Consider the following 23826-nt stretch of genomic DNA (forward strand, 5'->3'; position numbering starts at 1 on the left):
ATACTTTACATAATCGATCGCCTCTTGGTGGACATCTGGGTTGTTTCCAAAATTTTACCATATACGATAATTACTGCTTTCTTTTGGAATGCAATTCAGCAGAGTGTTTCACAGTTTTTAATTAAAAAAAATTTTTTTTTAATGCTTATTATTTTTGAGAGAGAGAGACAGAGACAGAGAGCAAGCAGGGGAGGGGCAGAGAGAGAGACACAGGATCGGAGGCAGGCTCCAGGCTCTGAGCTGCCAGCACAGAGCCTGATGCGGGGCTCAAACTCACAGACTACGATATCATGACCTGAGCTGAAGTCAGCCGCTTAACCGACTGAGCCACCCAGGCGCCCCGTTTCACAGTTTTTAAATGTTTGTACCTAGTAATCCGTCTTCTAGGAATCTATCCTAAGGAAAAAAATCCTAAAGACAGAAAAATAAACATTTGAACAGATAAAAGATGTCGAGGGGCGCCTGGCTGGGTCAGTTGGTGGAGCCTGCGACACTTGATCTCAGGATTGTGGGTGTAGAGCTTACTTAAAAAAGGAAGGGGGGAGGTGCCTCGGTGGCTCAGTCGGTTGGGCATCCGACCTCAGCTCAGGTCATGATCTCGCAGTTCACGAGTTCAAGCCTGGTGTCGGGCTCTGTGCCGACAGCTCAGAGCCTGGAGCCTGCTTCAGATTCTTGTCTCCCTCTCTGCCCCTCCCCTGCTCACACTCTGTCTCTCTGTCTCTCTCAGAAATAAATACACACTAAAAAAAAAAAAAAGATGTTCATTGTCAGATTATTTATAATATTGAATAACTGGAGACAATTTAAATGTTCACCAATAGGAAAACCGTTATGTCAACCATGATACACCTATTCAGTAGAGTGTTATGCAACCACTAAAAAATGTTTATGTTGACTATGTGACAATACCCCCCAAAATGTGTGCTACTAAAAGAAAAAGCAGAATCTAGTATGTTTACAGTGTGACTACCTAACAGAGTAAATAAACCTACATAGAGAAAAAGATATTTGGAGGAATAAGTAGGTAACACTTTCTGGGGAGCACTCTTGTGGAAGTTACCAAAATCGTGAAATGCTCATCTCTCTCGACTAGGCGATTCTCTGGGTAAAAATTTGCTCTAAAGGAACAACAGGAGAGGCATCTGGATGGCTCAGTCGGGTAAGCGTCCGGCTCTTGATTCAGCTCAGGTCATGACCTCACGGTTGGTGAGATCGAGCCCCGCGTTGGGCTCTGCGCTGACAGCACGAAGCCTGCTTGGGATTCTCTCTGTCTCCCTCTCTCTCTCTCTCTCTCTCTAAATAAATAAACATTAAACCAAAGAAGAAGCAACAGGACATATGTTGTAAATACATCTATAAGGATGTTCGCTGCAGCACTGTTTGTAAGAGAAAAAGAAGTTTGAAACAATCTAAATGTCAAGAGGTATTGAATATGTAGATCACAGCCCATTTCTACCGTGGGCTACGATTCAGCAGTTCAAGGGCACATCTTCCTGTAGCTACATTCCCATGACACACTGCTTGGTAAAAAAGACTTCCCGAATCAGTGTGTGGAGTATGGTCCATTTAGGTTAAACTGGCATATATACATAATTAGTTAGGAAGCATGGTCCAGGCATTTTTTCTTATCTTTAGAGTTGTTCAGTTGTGGGGATTTGCTTTCTCTGTGCTGCTTGAATATTTTTATCACAATCCTGCGTGATCAGAACAAAATCAAGAAGGATCGTTTCTTTTTCTTTCTTTCTTTCTTTCTTTTTTTTTTTTAAAAAGGAGTGTACATTGCAAGAAATGTACAAAAATCTCCATGGTGGCTCCCTGGAAAGGGAGGGGGGTGGCCTTCTCTCTAAGCCTTGGCGTTTACCAAACTTTTAAAATGAAGAATGTACTGGTTTTACAATTAAAAGGCAAAGTTAAGAAAAAAATGTAGTCATACCTTGTCTTCGTTTGTAAAGAGATTTGAGGCAGCTTAAACTAAACTCGGTATTTTTAAAAATTTAACAAAAGTGAGATTGTGTGGCTTAGTAGTCAAGGTGCAGTGGGACCATGACTCAGATGTCGTGGTAAATACTATGCAGTGGGGAGTCCAGCCCAGATTTTATTCCACCTGAAACAGGGATGGAGTGGATGTTAATTTGCTTACCGTCTGCATTAGGCATGAAAAGTGGGCAAAGTGATAGAGGATAACGGGGGGGGGGGGTGCACATGACTAATTATGTACGAGCCATGAAAACCCATGTATTTGAAACATGAAGTTGGGGCAGAAGGGCCCCCACCTCCCAGCATAGGGAGCTTTTTCAAGTACAGGTGAGGCTGGGCTCTCCCTGAGATTCTGATTCAGCCAGCTGGGCAGGGACATTTGAATTCTGGAAAAGTTCCCCCAGGCAACTGATTCTCATGCACTCCCCCAAGGGAAGAACTGTGTTGGGAATATCTGGCTAAAAATCCTCAAAATGCCCCAAAGTAGACAAATAGGAAGAAGGCATCTAAAAGGTCACAGACCCAAAAGAGGCTGACCCTGTCGAATGCATATGGATTACTAGAAAGTGAGTAATCCAATATGCTTTTAGGCAAATTTGTTTTAAGGAACTGGGATAGTTCCCCGACTCCAGGAGGCCCTGATCCCAGGTCTATTCCCTCAGCTTTGCTAAATCAGAACCCCACTCTGCTCTTCTTGTCTGAGACTCAGTTTGTTCATCTGTAAAATGGGGATAATACTACCCACTTCTTAGGGTTGTTGAGAGGCTAACGTGAGATAAAAAGGATAAGCACTTAGCTCGGTGCTTGGCACATAATAGGTGCTCAATAAACAGCAGCTGTCCCCTTAGCATTGTCGCCATTGTCATTCTTATTGGTGAAAAGGGGCCACTGAGGATGCACGGGTCTTCTGGCAGAGATGGGGGCCTAAAGGGATCATAAATTTAAACAGACCCAGGGTGATAAGCTGGCACGAAACTTAAGGGCCCGGAGTCACCTGGCCAGCACAGGTGTTTGGGTCCACGTGGGTGGCCGAGAGGCTGCCGGGTCTGTTCAGCAGATGGTTCTACCCACGGGAGTCCCTGGCCATGAGGAAGGGACGGCCAGGCCCAGCCCCGCCCTGGTGGCCGTCATACCTTTTCGCTACACTTTCTGATGGTGGCCGTGAGCTCACTGACTACCATATCCACACACTTGATACTGGGCTCTTTGAGCTTCTGCACCTGCTTTTTCACTGTGGCTTCAAAAGCGAGGTCAGGTGTGAAGAGGCCCGTCCTGCACCCGGGGAGGAGGAGGGGACAGGAGGAGAAGCAGCCATGGGCAGGGCCGGGAGAAGGAAGGGGAGTGAGAGCCAAGCAGAGCCAGGATTCAGGAGTGGAGGATGGCACAGGCATGGGGGAAAAGAGAGAGACACCGACACAGAGAAAGAGAGAACAGAAGACAATGTGAGTGTGGGACCGGCCCTCCCTACCGCCCCCCAGGGCCGGCACCTCCTAGGAGCGGCCAAGTATCTTGAAGGGTTCTGTGGGTATGGGGCCGGGGGAGGGGGCTTCTGAGGGACCAACCCCCTGTTCTGTCCAAGGCCCCTTCCTGAGTTGAGATCCTCTCCCCAGGGCTTGGCGTCCTCCACCCCCAGCTACCCTGAGCCGGCCCTCTCTGTCTTTCCTGATGCTATCTTTGTCCCAGCCTTGAGTCCTCCTAAGGGGCTGGCCCAGGCCAGGACCCCACCCACCCATTCTGTTCAGTTCTAGGTTTGCCAGCACCTCCTGCATTCACTTCATCCTGACTCCGAAGCCCAGCACGATTCCGTACGTCCACCAGGATTACTGCATCCAGCTGCCCAGGCTGTGCACTGCAAAACTCCAGGGGGCTCCATTTGCATAGACTGTGGTGCAGATGATGCCTCCTGGAGTTGCAGGGTAGCTGCCTGACCTCCACTCTCCAGCTCCCTACTCTACTCCTGCCCTTCCCTTTCTCCTCAAGGGGCATCCTTTGCCTCTCTTCCAAAAGGGTCTGGAGAACTCAGCTGGGAAAGACAGAGAGAGAAGAGGAAAGACAGAAAGAGTGGAGGTGGTAGAGAGGGGCCAGGGCAGTAGTGAAGAGAGGAAAGGAAGGGAGGCTGGGGGGTGGAATTAAACAAGGACTGGATTTGGAGTCCAAAGCCGTGGCTTCGAGTAACAGCTCTGCCACCTGGACAAGTCACTTGATCTCCTAAGCCTCAGTCTTCCTGCTGTGACATGGGCGCCATCCTCCCTGCCCTGCCCTTCCCTCCTTGCGTGGTTCTGTGAGGCTCAGATGACATAGCAGATGGAAGAGGATTCTGTCCCTGGAAGGTTGGATGTGGATGGAAGGGAAGGCCAGGGTCCTGAGTGAGGCTAGGGTGGGAATGGGGGTGGGGGAATGAAGGACAGTGGGGAGTCAGGTACCTGCCAGACCTGGGTCCTCTGCACCCCTCTGGCCATCCAGATCTCCAGAGCAGCAGCCAAGTAGGCCCTGTAGCTCTCCTGTCTGCAGGGCCAAGGTGTCCCCAAGACCCCTCCCTGGAGCCCCTAGAGATGACCTCACCTCTGAGGGCAGGAAGAGGGCTCAGGGCCCTTCAAGGCCTATTCTCCCTGAGCTGGGGGAGCTCTTGGTGGGCTCTCAGGACAAGAGCCACCATCACACCTGTCTTATCAATGTCTGTTCCCTGTGCCTGGGGGCCAGGAGGTGGGTAAGGCCCCCTCGGAGAGGCCCCCCATCTTGGTCTGTGGTGGCCTGCCTCCCCCACCCCGCTGAGGTCTGTACATGCTACCGAGGAGGCAGTGGGGGGTGTGGGAAAGGAGAGCCTGGCAGCAATGCAGGATGGGGGCAGAGGCGGGGGGGGGGGGGCTGGCCCGGGCCACCGGGTTACCTTCTTGGTGCACTGTCTAACCGTGCTGATTAGCTCCGAGATAACCATGTCCACACACTTGAGACACGGTTCTCGGATCTTCTTCACCTGCTTTTTCACAATGGTCTCAAAGGCCATGTCTGGGGTAAAGAGCCCCGTTCTGAACGCCCGGAACGGGAGAAGGGCACAGTGTCACAGGCCAGCTCCTACCAGGAGTGCCAGGTCAGGGCCCCACCCCGACCACCTGAACTCTGCCCTTGGGGTCCTCCCACTACCCCTCTCTGGGCTTCAGTGTCCTTCTCTGTAAAATGGGCAGGAAGGATTTGAATGAAGGACATTCCATGGATGCTCTTTGGGGGCAAGACAAGGTCTGCTTATAATTGTCATGTATGTCCGGCTTGCTCTTAAGATTCTATTCATACAAAAGGTTCTATGGCCAGAAATGGTATGAAAAATGCCAAACTGGGTTCTCTTTAGGAGCCTTTCTGGGAATAAAACATTTTATTTTAAGCTGAGGAGCGATATATATATATTTTTTCTGTGCCTCGGCCAATGCAGTTATCGGTCTGTAAATTCCATACCAAACCTTGGAATTCAACCTGTATAAAAGCAGGGACATTTTGTCTTGTTCACTGCCTGGCACATAGCAGATGCTTTAAATTTTCTTGTTGAATGAACAGTGTAGATCTGGGTCCTTGAAGGGGGCTAAACTTTTAAGGAACAATCTTTTTTTCCAGTCCCCCCTTCCTGTTCCAAAGACAGTGGGGTTAGCTAGAAGGAGGGAAGTGGTGTAGAATGGGGCCCACTTTGGGCTAATGGGACTATGGGAGGATCTGGAGGGTTGAGAGGCCCTGTCCTATCATAAAAGGACACAGACCAATACCTCGATGCTCCATCCCAGGCCCTCCCCAGTTGTTTGGCCAGCTGTGTGCAGCTACCTGGATAGGACTGGGGGAAGCTGTCTCATCCTGAGGACAGGCAGGGGCCCAAGCCCAGAGAAGCTTCCCCAGCCACTTATGTCCTGGGCTCTGCCCGCCTGGTCCAGCCTCTAGGCCCTGCTCCCAGGGACAACAAAGGAGGACAGCAGGTGCGGGGAGGGAGCGGCCCAGGCCTCCCGTCCACCTCCCCCAGCTCGAGCCCGTTTGAGCTGGAAGCCAGAAGGGGTTGAGGGGATTGGGGACCAGAGCTCTTGGTCCTTCCTGAGGGCGGCTCACTTCACCACTCCCTGTGCCGTGGCACCAGAACCCCTGCCTTCCAGGGCTCAGCCCCCTTCCCCAGTCCCAATACGTGCCTAATGCCATGGATATTCTTGATGGCGTAGCTGATCTCTCTTCGGAGCTCCTTCTCATCAAACTCCATCTGTGTAGGAGAGCCAGAGACAGCCGGTCAGGGCCTTCCTCCTCCCTGGAAGGCCAAGACAGACGCCCCACACCCGGGGCTGGGTGCCAGGTCAGCAAAGATATGTGTGAAAGTCCTGGGGGAAGGGTGGTAGTTCTAAGCCTCCCCTCTCCCCCCGCCCCCGGGGAGACCATCCTACCTTGACTAGCTCAAAGGGGAAGCGCTCATGGAAGATCCGGTTGATGCGGGCTCCCCCTGACAGTTCATAGGTGTCGATCTGGTCCCCTGAGCCCTCAATGCGCTTCTCAAAGTCCACGGCAAACTGCTGGACCATCCTGGGGGGAGAGTGGTGCGACGTCAGGAGCCTAGTGGAGGGAGCCCTGGGCGAACCCCGCGCTGGAGGGCAGCTCAGTGCCAGGGAGTCAGGAGTTGGGGAGGGCCTCACTGCAGCAGAGCCTTGGTCTTGCGAGCTGGGTCATCAGGCCGGAAGTTCTTGTACTCCTCCACCTCCTTCTCGATGGACAGGAGCTGGCTCTGCAGCTTGTTCCGAAGCCCCGGCAGGGTGTCCCGGATGTGGTTGGTCAGTTGCTGGGCGGGGATGAGACAAGGGTTAAGGCCATGGGCACCAACACAGATGCCCATGGGGTCAAGCAGGGACCAGGATGCCCGGGGGCGGTGGAGGGGGGTGGGTACTGTGGGTGTGGTCAGGTTGAGAAGCTTCAGAAGGCAGCCATGACCCTGCCCACTACTGCCCTGCCTACGAGAAGGAAAGCTGCCCAGGGCAGGGCCTGGCATACAGGGGGGTATTAACTAAATTCATAAGCGAATAATACAAGTTTCAACAGAAGCCAGAAGTCTAGATTTTTATTTGAAATTACCTGATTTTTGACTAACAATATTTTTAGACACGATGAGGGCCAAATAAAATCTCTCTGGGACAGGGATGGCTGGGGGGGCTGTCCCCTTGTACCCTCTGGGTTTAGGCCTCCTGTAAGGTAATTCTCAAGTACTGGGGCTCGCTCTGGCTCGGTCCCCACACACAGTATCTCCCTGAAGCTACACAGGGATCTTATGAAATGGGGCCTTATTCCCATCATCAGGATTTTACAGAAATGGAGGTTCAGAGACCTCAAGTGTCAGGTCTGTGGCCTCCAGAGTCCCCAATTCTGCCCCTACACCACCCTGCCTTCCCCACTGCCTCCCTTCCATCATCACATACACACATGCCTCAGTTCTGGAAGCCCCATTCCAGATGGAGAAACATCTTAGGGAAGGCCCTGGGATCACCCATCCCTGTCTCCAGACGAGCCTCTCTCCGTTTCAGAAGGAAGCAAGGTCTTCGGCCAAGTACACTCTAGTGATGGCCCCCAAACCCAAGCCCTTGTCAGTGCCACCCTCCACACAAGGTCTGGGTCTTCTCTCCACCCGCAGGGGCTACAGGGCTCCCTTTCCAGGCCCCTGTCAGGGAAAAGTCAGCAAAGCTCTGGTGCTACCTCACGGTGGGTGGGGCTGTGGGCAAGTTGCTTTGTTTTCTGGGGCTCAGTTCGTACGCACGATGTGGACGCTAACCTCTGTTGGCCACCCTCCCAAAACACATGTGAATGATTCTGTCCTCATGCTGGTTTCCCCAGGCCTGAGCTTCTACCTGGTTGAGGACCTTCTGCAGGTAGGGCGTGCCCATGCGGTCAGCCAAGTGGCGGTAGGACGGATGGGAGAGGAAGAACTTGCGTTCAGCGGCCAAGGCCGCCGTGATGTCCTTCTTGCCATCAATGTCCTTCTGGCTCCGGTTCACCACCCCAATGTAGCCTGTGGAAGGGGGTCCAGGTCAGGGGCAACCAGCCTTGCACAGGGTGGGGTGACAGGGAAGGGCAGTGGAGCGGGTCAGGGGAGGAGCCTGCCTACCTCTGCGCAGGGGGAGCAGTTTGTTCTCCAGCACATCACGGGCATCTGTGCCCTCGTCCATTAGGTCCAGCTTGGTGATGACCCCGATGGTGCGCTGGCCTGAAGGGGAGGGCAGCAGGAGAGGGCCGTCTACACCTGCACTTGCCCTCCCATGGGACCCACATGCACCCCCCACTGCCATCCCGCTCCCCACATCTCCCTCCCCACGCCCTCCTTCCCCCACTGCCTGCCTCTGCTCTTCCGCCTCATTCATTCTTCACAGAGCAGCTCCCTCCGCCTGGCACTGAGGGTAGACCCCCAGGGCCTTGCACTTCTGCTGCCCTTAGGAACCTACCCTGGGGGTCCACCTCCTTGGCAACCTTCAGAGCATCGGAGTTGGCCAGGTCGGAGTTGGCCGGGGATACAGCCAGGATGAGGCAGTTCTCTTTGGTGACGAACTGCATAAGCATGTCCCGGATCTGGAACTCGATGTCAGGAGGTTGGTCCCCCACCGGGACCTTGGTCATTCCGGGCAGGTCCACCAGTGTCAGGTTCAGCACTGGACAGGGCGGCGAGAGGGCGGGCTCAAGGCGAGGGGCGTGGCCGTGGGCGGGCGGATTAAGGAACAGGGCCGGGTTTAGAGAGGATCCATTTGGGAGTTTGGCGGCAGGTGGACGGGATTAGGGAAACGCGGGGCTAAAGCGGCGGCCCGTTAAAGGCGTGGCCAGGGGTGGGCGGAGTCATGGCAGGGTGGAGCTTGGTGGTAGGACGGGCAGAGGAGGGGTCGCTGTGGGGGCGGAGTCTGCAGGAGGCACGGAGCCCGCCTTAGGAGGAACGAGCAAGGGGGCGTGGCCAAGACTCAGTCCCGGGGGCGGAGCTAAGCGAGGGAGCCAGGAGGCCGGGGGCGGGGCCGCGTCTCCTCACCGTGCGGCGAGTAGACGCGGAGGTTGATCGGCACCGGCGAGATGCCCTTGTTAGTGCCAGTGACTCGGTCGGTCTCAGCCTCGATCTCCAGACGCACCTCCTCAAAGTCGGTGAATTTCTTCCCCTTGCAGTGCAAGAATTCGGCATATTCTGCCCCCCAAGTGTGGGTGGGGTGGAGGGAAGAAGGGTAGATGGGTAAGCATCTTAGCCCGGAACCCACCTGGGACCCATCTTCCACTGGGAATAGACCCCCACACCCCCCCAAATACCGCCTTCTCTTCCCTCCCTCTCCACAACAACGCCAGGTCTAACGTTATGCATTTTTGTTCCCCACTGTCCTGGTGGGGAATCTAGGGCCAAAGTCACACAGCAAGCAAGTTCAGCGGCTAGGTTGGACTCCTCCCTGGGGGATAGGGTGGGGGACTGAAGAGGCCCGGTGGGGATGCTCGTGGACGAAAGCGCGTACCTGTGGTGGCATTGACCAGCTGCAGGACCAGGGGGCGTCGGGTGACGATGCCTGACCCTCGGGGCAGGAAGTCTCTGCAATGAGTTGGGAGTGAGAGGAGGGTCAAGGCCTGTCCCAGGGGCACCTGTCCTGCCACCGGGAGGTCCAAAGCTCTCCTAAAGTGCCCACTACACCTTAGCCTGAGGGTTTCAGGTCACTAAGGGGAGATGACAGGCAAGAAAGGTGGAAAGAACCTCCCCCATGTACCCTGGGTCACAGATTTATGTGTGTGAGCTGCCAGGAGACAAGACTAATAACTCCCAGATTTCTCTCAGGTATGCTCTGTGTTGCTTCTGGGCCAACAAGTCCCTGCCTCAACCCAGGCACTGCCATTCAATTGAGGCGCGGGGTACCCCACATGCCCAAGTGTCCAGTGGCCACAGAGTGCATCTCAAGGAAATGGAGCTGCACCTTCTTCCCTCCCTTCCGCTGTGGGGAAAGGCAGCATCTCACTTCCCCTTCCCAGGGCCCCATCTGGCTGGGGTTGAGGATGAGGGGGGCATGGGGGAAAGGAGGAAGCAAGGACAAGAATTCATGCTTCTTAAGTGCCTACTGCATGCCAGGCTCTTTGTAGGCAATCTCTCGTGATATTGCCTTGTGAGGTAGGTGCCATTATTATTATTTTTATTTTAAATATTTATTTATTTATTTATTTATTTATTTATTTATTTATGGAAGAGCGCAAGCCGGGGAGGGGCAGAGAGAAGGGGAGAGAGGATCCAAACTGGGATCTGCGCTGACAGGCTGACAGCAGTGAGCCCAATGTGGGGCTTGAACTCACGAACTGTGAGATCATGACCTGAGCTGAGGTCGGATGCTCAACCCACTGAACCCCTCAGGCGCCCCGGTAGGTGCCATTATTATCCCCATTTTGCAGATAAGGAAACTGAGGCTCAGAGGTGTTTAGGTTGCACAGTTAGTATCTAGCAGGGCAGACCCTGGATGCAGATCTGTTTGACTCTGCAGTGAGAGCTCCTTGCCCTTCAGTCCCCTGAAGACCCAGTCTTTGAAGGACTGGACCTGAGCTTCCCAAAGTCGCCCCTTGCCCTAGACCTGATGTCTATACCTCAGATTTCTGCTTGTGCCAGTGTGAACCTCAGCAGTCCTTTTGGCTAACCCTTGTGGCTGGATTTTCTGTCCTGTCAGCTCTTCTCATATCCCCGCCTGCCCTTGGCCCCACCCAGGCCAGCACAAGCATGAGGGTGGGCACCTCTTTAGGGACCAGGCTGTCAGAACTGCAGTCACGGGATCCTCAGGACCCAGGAAAGGGGGAGCAGGCTACAGCCTGAGGGGACCATAGGGCTCCAGCTGGCCACCTCATTCATGGAGAGGCACATGGAGGCCCAAGAAGGGGAAAAGACACATTCAAGTTCCTATAGGACCTGGACAGAGCCTGAGAAGAACCCAGGCCTCCTACCCCCCAGCTCAGAGCCTGACCGGGACCACACAGCTTTTTCCCCCGGCCCCCACTCCCTAGCCTGGAGGGTCCCGGGCACAACAGAGTAGGCCCAGGCTCCTGGGTTCAAGGTCTCTTCTTGGGCCCTGGGGAGGACTCTCTCATCCTGTTCTCACCCTGCCCCTCCTTTGGGGAGGTTAGAGGCTAATAGGGAGGAGTCAGCCACTTCAATGAGGAAGGAGAAGGATGATGAATCCTGCATTTATTCATTGTTTCCAGGTGCTAGGCAAGCAAGCACTTTTCATTTTTGCAAGACTAAGCCTCTGAAGGGCAGGACTGGCGTCTTTCTGTCCACCACTGTATCCCACTGTCCAGCCCAAGGCTTAGCGCCCAAGAGGTACTTAATAAACGTTGACTGAAATCCCCAGGTCCTCAAAACAGTGCTCTGATATGGAAATTGCTTTACAGATGAGGCATCTGAGGGTCAGAGAGGTGAAGGGACTTGTCAAGGTCATCCAGATGGGATTCAAACCCAAGGGTCTGTGGGGCCCCAGAGCCTGGGAACTTCCCTGTCAAAGTGTGCTGCTCCTTCAATGCAAGAAGCCAGACGTGGCTTTTTATGTAATTCAATTAAATTCAGTCTAGGACATATTCGGGAGCAGCTGCTCTGTGCCAGGCCCTGTGCTGGGCCCTGGGGAAGCGAGATGATGAGTCAGACCGCTCCCTACCCGGAGGAGGAGCTCACAGTGTGGTGGGAGAGACAGACAAGTAAACAGATAATGCAATACAGTGTGACATGTGCTGGGACGGAGGTGCACCAGTCAGCAGAGAGAAGGAGGGGACTAACAGGGGTGGGGGGGGGTTCCTGTCTCTATCTCTGCCATCCTTTACTCATTCCTTTGGGGGGGGGTGACCCTCTAGTATTTGGGATCCCCCAGGGCGTGGAGATAGGACATCTGTTCTCAGAGGCTGGGTTTGGGTTGGGCTTGGGGGCCTGGGGTCCACCCTTTTCCCCACCCGCTCCTCACCCAGCGATACCATGGCAACAGTAGTTGCCATGGAAACTGCAGGAGGGGCTGGAAAGGATGGGACTCCCCACAGAAAGCCCCCCACGCAGAGACATGGACCTTCCCTGGAGCTCTTCCCTGAGAGGCCTCCCCTGCACAGATGGGCCCACTTGGTCCCTGCCGACCTGCAGGTCAGAGGTCAACGAGGTGCCACCTAGAGGGTATGGGAGCGGCGCCCAGGGCCCAGCTGGAAGGGTGGTCAGGGGTCTGGGCCAGCCTGCCCCAAGTCACTGCCTCCCCAGGGCTACTTAAGGGACAAGCAGCTTAAGGGAAGCAGAGATTAGAGGGGCAGGGCCATGTGTGGGAGTAGAGCCCCTCCTCAGACCAGGATCTCGTGCGGCCAGGGTGGGGATGGAGGTGCCTGGGTGGGGGGAGAGGCCCCGTCTCTATCACGGCCCAGGTACTCAGAGTGAGGCCCTCACATGGCAGGCATTCGAATCCCTGGGCTCGAATCCCGCCTTGGCCATTCTGCCGCCTGGTGCCCTTGGGCAAGGTGTTTCACTCTCTGGACCTCAAAGCCCTCAGCTGCAAACTGGCCTTATAGAAACCGGGCATTATCCTCTAGCACACGTGGGCTGCAAGAAGGCCCAGCAGCCTCGGGGCGGGGGCATGGAAAAAGAGTCGCCTGGGTCTGGTACACAGTAGGTGCTCAGCAGCCCCCTCTCTAGGAGGGTTCCCAAATGTCACCAAGGAACACAGATCCCACAGAACCCTCTGACGGCCTCCTCCAGGCACGACTCGGATCTCTGGACTCTGACCATGAAATGTTAGATGGAAATGATGAACACTGAGGAGAAGTTTTCAGAGACCATGTCATTCCCCCATTATTGTCCAGAGGTGGGGACAGAGGCCCAGAGAGGGGCAGGGAGGTGCAATGAGGGAGGAAGTGGCCTATCGGGGGTCAGGGCTCCAGGCCTGGGCAGGTGCAAAGAGCGCCAGCGGGTTCGCACGTCCAGACTGTGAGCTCCTTTCTCCCCGCTGGACTCCTGCGCTCACCAGAGGCCTGGCACATAGTAGGTGCTCAGGCGATGCTCAAAGGACCAAGCATGGCTAAATAGCTCCATGGCTCCTCCTTCCCACCTGGACACACTGTCCCACAGCGCTCTGATAAAGTGGGGGTTCGGGCCTGATCTGGCCTCCAGCCAGCGCCACCCTGCACCTCCCACCCAGCTCCTGCTTAGGCTGAGGGAGGACAGAACAGGTGCCCAGAGAAAAGCGTGCTGGGCCCACCAGCCTCGGGGGCCACGTGGGAGGGGTGCGTGGTGGCATGCCAGCTCTCCCTGCTCATTCTGGACAGATGGTGGCTTCCCGAGGAGGCCTTGCCTTGCCATCTGCAGAGGCACCTTCAAACCTGAAGCACAGGGAGGATGAAATGCACACCCCTCAGGACCTCCGAGCGCCGCACGCTCCCTGCCTGATTTGGTGCTGTCACGCCCAGAGGGGTCCGGAGAAAGTACACCAAGCGTCCAAAGTGACCCTCCCCTACTCTACTCTCATACCTGAGATCTGTGGCCAGAGCTCAGGGACCCTGCTTCCCCCGTCCTGTGGAATGCAAAAACCACCAGAAAGCGGCATGTTTGGTCTGTACCCAGTCTTGCTTCTAAGCCTCCTGTTTCCTGGGCTTGGCCCGGCGTTGAATGTCAGCTGCCACTCAGGAGCTGTGTGGTTGTAGACACATGGCTATACCTCTCTGAACCTCAGTGTCCACATCAGTAAAATGGGTTGCTGTGAGGCTTATATAACTTGAGGCCTGAATCAATGGTAGCTATTATGGTTATAAATGATATAACTTGTCGAGCAAGCTGGGAACACGGGCTGGGCTCCCACCAAATGATGCAGCAGGGAGGAAGTTGGAAGGTGGGTCTCCAGGGGGCTGGCCGGAAGAGTGGGCGGGTGGGCCAGGATATTTCCAGCCAAATCTTGCCCCTGAAAGCGGAAGGTAAGGGAGGCGGGCAGGCTCTGAGGTGCCCTCTGAAGCACGGAGCTGGGGTGGAGGCGAGGAAGCGGGTGGGCCAAGAAATACAGTTGGGAGGAGGTGAGGCCGCCTCCAGGCAAGAAGTCCCTCTCTGTTCCCATTATCCCAGGAGGCCCCAGGCATGCCCACATCACACAGCCTGTGAATTTCCAGCTGCGGTTTGAACATTTCAGGGCAGTCCTGGCCTGGCTTCTCCTGATGCTCTGATGTCCTGAGAGCAGGCACTGGGCTGCTCCTGTTTACCAGTGTCCCCAGCCCCCAGCATGGAGCAGGGCAGGTAGCTGGCACTCGAGGTAGCCCAGCTGGCCAAAAGAATGATTTGAAGACGAGCTTCTCCAGTTTTCCCACCATCACCCTCATTGTAGAGGTGTGGAAACTGAGGCACAAGGCGGGAAAGAGTGTTGTCCAAGACCACAGTGCAAGTTGGTGACTGGGTAGGACTGGCACACGGGGGTCTGGACTCTGAGTACACACTCTCCCCTCAGCAACCACTTTCCCTACTAAAAAAAATCCATGATCTTTCCTTTCTCCTCCTTCCCTCCTTCATCCCTTCTTTCCCTCCTTTCCAGTGTTGATGACTTTATATTTTCAAGATGGAAATAGATTTCTGTTTTGCCTCCTACTTATAAAAGTCGTATGTTCTCCCTTTGAAAACATATTCAGAAAATACACAAAATGTTTAAAAATAAAGCGCAACCATCACCCCAACACCTGGGGCTCTCCATTGTAAACATTTTATCATTTACAATAATAATCATGGCAAACACTGATGGATCGGGCACTGCTGGTCAGGGGCTCCGCCAGGCACTTGAAAATCTGCATCATCACGAGGCTTCTTTTTGGGGTGATGGAAGTGTTTTAAAATTAGATTGTGATGATGGCTGCACAACCGTGTAAATGCACTAAAAATCATCGAGCTGCGCACCACAAACAGGTGAATTTTATGGCATGCAAGCTGTACCTCAATAAAGCTGTTTAAGAAATCTCCACCCGCTTTTATTTTTAAGATTTTATTTTTAAGGAATCTCTCCACCCAACGCGGGGCTCGAACTCACGACCCTCGGATCAAGAGTCGCATTCTTTACTGACTGAGCCTGCTTAGGTGTCCCCTGCATCCTCTTGATTGCTCCTTGCAAGGCTGGGTGAGGCTGGTGGGACGGGAGACGAGGTCAGGTACCCCTCACGTGCCCATACATGCATCGGCCTCCGGTGACACTTAAGTAGAGGCTCTGTTTGCCTAACAGCTCATCAAGGACATTCATCAAGTCATTCAATATGGAGCTACGTCTGGATGCTCATTTCTTATCACCAGCAGCTTGATGTGAAAGTATCGTAGCACTACCACTAAATTATTTCCCTGCTCTGCACCTCAGTTTCCCCATCAGTGAAATGGGCACAACCCAGCAGCTCCCTCCTAGGGCTGCTGAGATCCCGGCTGTGGGAGGGTCTAATGGAGGGTGTCCATTGGTGGTGCCACACGAGCCATCTGGCGCTCGTAGGCGAGGTGCCTTGTGTGTGTGCTAGGGAGCATTTCACTCCTTCAGATTTGGGACTCGGGTCAGAGGTGAGTGCGCATTCACCTGCTGAGATTTTTCTCCCCATCCTGGCTGGTGGCCTCAGTCCCCTGTGCTCAGACCAGACACACCTGAGCCAGAGTCATGAAAGGGTTGGGGCACTAATAAACAGGTAAAATGTCCCTGGTAACTGCGGTTGGAACTGCTGTCGGCCGGGAGCCCTCAGCCCAAGGCAGTGGCCTCGCTCTTCCTCCGCAGCCCCTCATCGTGGGAGAAAACTGAGCCCTACCCCACACACCGAGGGTCAGGTCACAGGGGAGAGGGTGGTCAGGGAAGACATCCTGGAGGAGGTATTGGCTGATGTGAGACTTTGAGGATGAGCCAGTGAAGGAGGAAGACGAAGGCACGGTGAAGGTGAGGACCCATTTTTTCCCATGAACTGTAAGCTACGAGGGCGCACCTGCAGGGAGAGCCTGGACAGGAAGCGAGTCTGGGTAAGGCAGGCAGGCCTCAGGGGCCCAAATCGGGAGCAGGAGCGAGGGCTCTGTCTGGAGGGCAGGGGCCAAGGAGGGCGTTAAGCGGAGGGGATCAGATTGGGAGGCCACAGAGAGTTCCATGCTGCCGGGTGGAGGATGGGTTGGGGGCACGAGAGAAGGCTGCCCCAGGAGCTAAGACAAAGGAGGGGGCAGCTGAGATACAGAGAGGTGGGTGGGCCGGGGGCCGGATCCACAGGGTTTGGGCCCGACTCGCGTGGGGAGGATGACACAGGAGGGGAGGCCAGTCCAGGAGCCTTTGGCCAGGGCAGTGGGAAGATGCCACTTCCTTAAACGCCTTCCAAGGCCAACAGTCCTTTTCCCTGGTGCCTGTGGTAATTCCAAGTTGCCAGAGCTGCCTTCCCCGTACAGCTCTTGCTCCTTTCTTGGATTCCGGTCCAGGGAGGGGTAAGGGTCCAGAGAGACAACCAGGGAGAGCAGAGGGGAAGCTGAGGGGTGTGACACGTACCCACATGGGTGGGGGTGAAGACGGTGGACGCTGACCCAGAGGCAGGAGACCGGGGCAGTTTCCTGTCCTGCCTCTAATTCCAGTGCTGTGGGGCTTCAGGCAGGTCCCTACCCTCTCTGAGCCATCTCGCCATTTGAAAACCCGGGATGATAGTCTGCCTCTCCTACTAACGGGCTGTTGGTTCCAAGAAAATAATGAGCACTGCCCTTGGACATGGGGAATCAGGGCCCCTGCCCAGTCCTTTAGGGGGGTCACTTTTTGGATCTCTAGAGCAAGGGGCCCCCAGGGGCCGAGGGTCCCAGCTAGAGCCTATGTACCCTTCCTAGGCCACACTGGCGTGTTCTGGAATTTCCTGTCGGTCTCAAGCCCTCCCTCAGGGTCTGACCTAACTGTTAGGGGCAGTCCCAGGCCCAAGGGGGGATCCTTTCTGCCACCACGGACAGAGCTCAGATGTGAGGGCTGGGTGTCCACATGGGAGCCCAGGAGGCCCCTTGTGGTGCAGGCTGGAGTAAGAGACAGGGGCAGGTCGGGGAGAGGGGCCACCTGTCCCCACACTCTACCTCCCATCGCGGAGCTCTGAGGAGCCTGAAATTCTAATTCAAACCCGGTCGGCCAGGTCGTTCTGAAGGTGTGTTTGCCAAGGTGGGAGGACAGAGTGTATCGTATTCAGCAATCCCTTCGCTTGATTTGTAACTGGAATATTTAGACATATGGCACGTGGGCCTCCCTTCCCGCTCTTGTTTCATGCCTGATAACACTGTGCCCTAGACCGGCCTCCTCGGCAAAGGCCCCCCTGCATCCCCTCCCCCGAGGTTCTGACCCTCTGACCCTGGCCAAGGTCTGGGAAACTCGATTCTATTGGAGCCAGGATCAGATGCTGTCTGCCAGAGTCACCTTTCATGCCTGACTCCTTGGGGGCCACTGGGTAGGGTGGGGGTTTGGAAAAGGTGTTCTTTGGCCTGGTCTCACTGGGGCCTCCACTCCTCACTCGGTGACACTGCTGTTTGTCTGGCTTCTCGAACCCACGGGGGGCTCTTTCCCTCCTTGGGCCTTTGCTCAGGTGGGACCCTGCACCTGGAGTGTGTTCACCCCTTTGCCTGACCGGGTCCCTTTCTTGTTCATGTCCAGCCTCAATGGCCACCTCCTCGGGGGTCCACACAACAAAAGAGCTCTTTGTGTCATCTAGTGTCTGTCTGTCCTGCTCAGTTGTGAACTCCCCCCCCACCCCCCACCCCCCAGAGCAGGGATGGGTCCTGCTTGCTCACAGCTGTATCCCTAGGGCCTGGCACACTGTAAGTGCCCAGCAAACGTCAGTCCCCTCCGTCCCCTCCAGTCAGTGACTTTCTACCTACGATGTCTCAGATATCCCCTAATCCTCTTTGGCCTCAGTCTCCAAATCTGGGAAATAGAACCATTCAAGAGGGGCTCTCAGAGGCCAGAGACCAGCACCAAGCCTGTGCTGGGCTGAGAATGTAGAGGAAGGGGCAAGGAGGTTGGTAGGAGGCAGGGAGCCTGAGCAGGGGTAGAGGCAAGAGGCACTAGGGAAACCCAACACCTTGCCTCTCAGAGCCGCCTCCTGGCAGAAGCCCACCCACCAGACCCCCTGCCCTCCCTGCACCCCGGCCCGCCTCCCAGCTGGTTCGGATGGAACAGAACGGGCACGTCCTCTGTGCTAGGCCTTACCCTGAGTGTTTTGTGGGCATTATCTCAACACTCGGGCACAGTCCCATGGGGGAGGTGCTATTATTATCCCCATTTTGCCGATGAGGAAAGAGCAGCTGAGCAGGGTTTAAGAAACATGTCCAAGGTCACTCAGCTTATAAGTAGTAGAGCCGAGCTACAAACCCAGGGTCGATTCCAGAGCCCAAGCTCTCAGCCCCTCTGCCACATTCGCACCGGCCTTGGCCTCCCCAGGGACCAAGAGGGGAGGAAGGGTGGCCACTATCCACTTGTCCAGTCGACCGGGCACCAGAGCGAGGGGAGCAGAGCCTGAAAGCTTGCCCCGGGACACCCCGCTCTTGGGACTGGACAGGTGTCGCAGGGAGGGGGCACGTAGCCAGGGGCAGACAGAGGGTGGCCCGGGGCAGCAGGCATCTGCTCACAAAATGCTGGGGTGTCTTGGGCCCCCCGCACCCCTCTGTCTGCACTTACCCCGAGATGATCTCATCTACTCCCATGGGTTTAAATCTCACCTCTACTGGGACTTCCAAATTTACATTTCCAGCCCGCCTTCCCCTGAGCTTCAGGCTTGCATCACCACACGGCCCACCTTACACTTCAGACTGAACATGTTCAAAAGCAAGCTCCCGATCTTACCCCCGTGCCTGCTCCTCCCGTCCTCCGATAATGGCACCAACACCCACCCAGAGTCAAAGACACTGATGTTAGCCTTGAGTCCCCTTTCTTCACCCTCCCCATCCCCATCCCAGCAAGTCTTGTGGGGACTTCCCTCCAAAATGTCCCCTGAAGCCCACCATTCTCCGCCTCCCCACTGTGAGAGCCCTGGGCCAGGCTCCCCGACAGCTCTGGCTCACCGCAGCAGCCTCCTCCCCTGTCCCTCACCCCCTCCCCAACTTACACACTTGCTGGAGTCAGCTCAAGGCGCTCTACTACTTAAAAGCTTCTGGCAATAATTAAAATGCACCCAACTCCACATCGTAGCCTCAGGGCCTTGTAGACCCACCCCCTGCCCATCTCTCTCTGATGCCATGTTGCCCTTGCCCACCAAACAACCAGCTACCGTGGCTCCTTTCTGTTCTTTGAACACACCAAATGTATTAGTGCCCCAGGGCCGTTGCCTTTGCTCCCTCCGCCTAGAATGCTTCCCCGTCCCATGGCTTCTCATCTCAGATGCTACCCCCTCCTAGAAATCTTCTCTGACCTCCCTGTGGAAAGCGGCCCTTCTTCCTTCCACGGGACTGACCACATTCTCCGGTTGCCTTCTTCATATACCTGTGTTTATGTCCCTGTGTTTACTATTTCAGAGGTTTCCCCCTCTGGAATGCAAAGCTTTTGTCTTTTCCACCCTGGAATCTCCAGTGCTGTGACACTGTGGACACTCTACGAATGTCCGAGTGACTAAATGAATTAGTCTCAGTTTCCCCTTCTTTCAAAATGGGATGAAGAAAGAGCATAGGCCCAGAGAAGTCCTAGCAGCGTCCTGGGCAGCTGCGGGGCCACTTCCGTTGCACAGCTGCCAGCAGGGCCCCCCCCCCCCCCGCCCCGGGGTGCCCAGGAGCCCGGGCTGGCCCGGAGCAGCCTCTGCTTCCCCTGGTGCATTTTCCACTTCCTCTCCATGGGGTGTTGGCTCCTGGGAAGCCTCAGGAGGCTGAGCGGCTGTTACCATGCTCACCAGTCTGGGGACCCAGCCCTCGGAGGAGAGGCTGGGAGCCCGTGACACCCCGCCTATCCTCCTGCAGGGCCACTGTCAGGTGCAGGAGGCATAAGAGGGCCCAGGGCTCCCGGAACAGAGTCCACATCTTGCTCCAGTCAACAAGCTAACAGCGGCTACAGTCAGCTGGGGCCTGGCTGGTCTGCTGGACAGCGAACTCCAGGAAGACAGGGGCCAGGTCTGCCCTAGCACGCATGGGTCCCCAAACCTAACTGACCATCAGCAGCTCCCTCCCAACGCTGGCTTTTACACCCAGGGACTCACCGGAGCCCTGCGCCACCCTCTCAGGAAGGCAGGGCAGCCACTGCCAGTGTTCCCATCCCACAGATGGGGAAAATGGAGGCCCATGCTCCTGCATGTCCCCGTGTCTGGTTCAGGGTCTGGTTCTCGGGGGCTCTTAAGATTGAAATTAGGAACCTGGGCTTTGGAATATAATAGATGCTGTCCTTCCTGGCTGTGTGACTCTGGGTCTGTTTCCTCATCTGCAGGATGGGCACCATGGTACCTGCCTCATGGGGCTGTTGTGAGCCGTCCCGAGAAGAATGGTGTGGGGCACGCGAGAAGGGCTCAGCAGATGGGGGCTGAGGTCACCTCCCCCCCACCCCCGCCTCGGCCCAGGGCACACAGCCTGCAATAAGCAGGCATTCAGCAGATGTTCAATGGATGAAGGTAGGACTATGATCTGTACACGTAAAGTGCTGCATTTCCATGGGTGCCATTAAAGCACTAAGGCGTCTGGGCTTTACTGTCTCCAGAGTCCCCCCACTCCCTCACCCTGACTGCTGGGCCACAGGGAAGGGGCCCATCTGTGTATCTCTTGCCGGTTTGTCTCTGCAGCTCTGGGGGGGTCACGTGAGCAGGAGGGGGGCTCTGTGGGAGCCGGTCCCCAAGAGACAGACGGCCTCCCCCTCTGCTGACCAGATGGGCCCAGCCGCCCCCAATGGTGGCTTTCCCATGTCTCCCAGATACACTGCTCCAGTCAGAACCCTTCCCTTGAGTGCCAGGGCTGCCCCTGGTCTTCTCAGTCATATGAGGGGCAGGAGCAACCATCCAGTCCAGCTGTCCTCATTAGAGGTGGGGAAACAGGCTCAGAGAGGGCAAGTGATTGGTCTGAGGCGTCACAGCAGAACCTGGCTTGGACCCAGGATGTCTCCTTAGAACCGCTGCCCTCTGAGGGAGGGGCCTCTGCCTCCCTCACCAGTGGCTTCCTCAGCCTGGAAGGTCACTGGGAGAAAGCTAGGGTTTCTGAAGAAGGTGAGGGAGGGACATGCCAGAGTGCGGAGGCCAGTGTCACTGCCTTCTCCCTGTCTGCCCAGCCCCCATCCCCCTCCTGGGAGAGCGTCATCCTCTTCTCAGCACGGAAAAGCCATCCCCGCGTCCATTTTATTTGGGGAGCCTGGGCAAGGGGTCACGACCCTACCTGCCCCCCTAAACCCAGGACCTTTTGTCTTTGAGGTTGCCCCCCACTCCCTGCCACCTGGCCCTCCCAGCGCCCTGTGGGATCAGAGGCAGGAGGGGGATTAGGTTCTGCAAATGGCTCCCCCCTCCCCGCCATCCTGCTTCCCTGTCTTAGTCATCTCTGCCCTCCGCCGCCTTCTCCCTCCATTACAAGCCCTCTGCCAGGCCCCGGGGAGAGCGACGGCGGCAGGCGCCCCCCACCCAGGGGCGGCGGCGGAGCCAGCGGCCGGCGGCTCGCAAGAGGATCAGAAGCGGTCTCACCGCCACCCCCATCCTGGTCCTGCAGCTCCCCCGACCCCCCCCCCCCCCCCCCCCGGCCGCTGCGCTGCGCACGGATGGCGGCGGGAGCTGCAGAGGTGTGTGTGTGTGTGTGTGTGTGTGTGTGTGTGTGTGTGTGTGTGTGAGGGGGGAGGCTGTGCCTGGTCCTTGATGCCCGGGGGCTGTGTCCTCTCCCAGGGACACAGCTGGGGAGAGGGTTCCCAGCCTTGGCCCAGGGATCCTCATGGGGGAGGGAGCTGTCTTCCGTGGAGCCCAGGGCCGGGGAGCACTGCCCCTGGGGTGCTGCCCGCTCCGGGGAACGCGGGAGCCGAAGGGAGGCGCTGAGTAATGCAGGCCCCCTTGGTGCCTATACTGGGGGAGGGGGGACCCTTTGCCAGGGTCTCTTAGCAGAGCGCCGTCTTCCCTAAAGGATGTGGCAGAGGAGGGGGGCGTGATACCGTGGCCGGTGGCTTGACGACGTTTGCGGGCAAGCGGGGGGCGCTGCTGCCCCTGAGGGGCTCTCGGGGAGGGGGGGCCGCCTCCTTCTGGCTGGAGGTGGGGGGCGCGCCGTCCGCGGGTACAGCGCCAAGGGCTGCGAGGTCGCGGTGCCGTCGGGGCTGGGGGTGGGGGGGCGGAGGCCCGGGGGCCCGGGCGGGGGGAGTCCCCGCTCCGAGGCGCGCCGCTCCTACCTGCCGACGAAATTCTCGAGCACCGAGCTCTTGCCGGCGCTCTGGCCGCCCACCACGGCGATCTGCGGCAGGTCGAGGTCCGCGTTCTGGCCGATAGCGGAGAAGGCGTCTTGCAGCCGGTTGACCAGCGGGATGAGATCCTCCATGCCGCGGTTCCCCATGGCTGCGGCGGGCCCCGCGGGCTACGATCCGGCCGCCGCTCCGGCTCCCGGCTCCGGCTCCCGGCTCCGGCTCCGGCTCCGGCTCCGCCGCTGCAGCCGCGCGCTCCGACTGCCTGTGCCGCGGACCCCCCGCCCCTCCGGGAGTGGATCGGAGCTCTGCGTCAGGATGCCGCCAGAGGGCGCCCACGGCGCTGCGGGATGGCAGTCGTGCGCAGGTGCAGCCTGCGGCACCATGGGGATTGTAGTTTTCTTCATCTGCGGGTTTGGGGCGCTGGAGCCGTGTCTGGAGGGGGGGCTCTGATGCTGCAAAGCGGTATCATTCCTGGAAATGGGCGAGGTGTACCCCTAGTGCCCGGCCTCTTGGATAGTGGTCATGGCTGTCTCACTCAATCTTACAGATGAGGAAACTGAGGCTTGGAAAGAGATGGGTCTCCTTCAAGGTCACAGTATCCTGACCTGGAGTTCCACTTGGCCTTATTGCTTTCTTCTACTCTGGGTTCTGACACTAATTCATGGCGGCATGCCCCTGCCCGCCTTTGGGTTTCAGTTTCCCTGTTTCTAAAAGGAGAAAGAACATTAATTCAACAAATATTTACTGAGCACCTACCAAAACCCAGTCCCTGTTGTAGGCAGTAGAGATACAGCAATAAACAAGACCAACAATGTCTCCACCCTTACAGATCTTACGTTGGGTGCTGGAGACAGACAGCAAACGAATAACCAGGTGAATGAAATAGTAATAGTGAAAATAGTTTATACCAATAGTGATGGAAGAAATAAACAGGATGTGAAGAGAGGTACCTGTGTTGGGTGCGCAGGTCTACTTAGCCTGGGAGGAGTTGGGTGGTTCTCTGAAAAGGTGACATTTGAGAAGAGACCTAGATGATGAGAAGGAGCCAGCCACAGGCAGATCAGGAGGGGAGAGCAGGCCAAACTGAAGGAACAGCAAGTATAAGGGCCCTGACCCTTGCAAGGCCTTCTTCCGAGAGTGGGGACTTCTTGTCCTAGAGAGTGTCAGACTTTGCCCCAACCCATCGGGGTGCTGGTAAAATTTGGATTTGAATCCAGGACTCCTATCTATCTACCCTATCTATCCCTTTCACACGGAGAGACCAGGGGCCGCAGGCCTAGCCATTCACCTCTGCATTTAAGAAACCTCATTTGGACAGCCCACAAAGAGTCTAGGGAAGAGAGGTCAGCATACCCTGTGCTGCTGGGCATCAGCAGGTCACCCTGTATGTGAATGTGAGGGGTGGGGGTGGGGGTGGGGGCCACTGCTGGGAGGGCAGCGGCCTGGGAATCAGAGACTGTCATTCATTCACCCATTTAATGCCTATTAACTGAGCCAGGCGCTATGCTAGACCCCAGAGATAAAGCAGTAGGCAAAATGAACAAAGTCCTTACCCATACGTGGAAAAAGAGAG

The 23826-nt window shown here is 56.3% G+C and overlaps 1 protein-coding gene across 19 annotated transcripts in view; it reads right to left on the minus strand.

Moving 5' to 3' along the window:
* Positions 1-22545, minus strand: part of DNM1 (dynamin 1) — a 44386-nt gene extending 21841 nt beyond the window's left edge. For 9 of the 19 annotated variants that reach the window (XR_009251382.1, XR_009251386.1, XR_009251385.1 and 6 more), the window contains exons 1-10: positions 22242-22545; positions 9453-9526; positions 8987-9136; positions 8418-8621; positions 8084-8182; positions 7827-7987; positions 6627-6769; positions 6381-6516; positions 6135-6202; positions 3111-3249 (exon numbers count right to left, since the gene is read on the minus strand). Coding sequence is in view for 13 of the 19 variants with exons in the window: in XM_058693955.1 (XP_058549938.1) it covers positions 3111-3249; positions 6135-6202; positions 6381-6516; positions 6627-6769; positions 7827-7987; positions 8084-8182; positions 8418-8621; positions 8987-9136; positions 9453-9526; positions 22242-22402 (1335 nt within the window). In the remaining 6 variants the exon portion in view is untranslated. Of the gene's footprint in view, positions 1-3110; positions 3250-4864; positions 5004-6134; positions 6203-6380; positions 6517-6626; positions 6770-7826; positions 7988-8083; positions 8183-8417; positions 8622-8986; positions 9137-9452; positions 9527-22241 lie in introns of all 19 variants that reach the window. The other 10 variants (XM_058693954.1, XM_058693963.1, XM_058693951.1 and 7 more) reach the window with 3 other exon arrangements.
* Positions 22546-23826: the final 1281 nt, after the last annotated feature.

This window comes from Neofelis nebulosa, chromosome 12 (assembly GCF_028018385.1).
Source record: "Neofelis nebulosa isolate mNeoNeb1 chromosome 12, mNeoNeb1.pri, whole genome shotgun sequence".
NCBI lineage: Eukaryota > Metazoa > Chordata > Mammalia > Carnivora > Felidae > Neofelis > Neofelis nebulosa.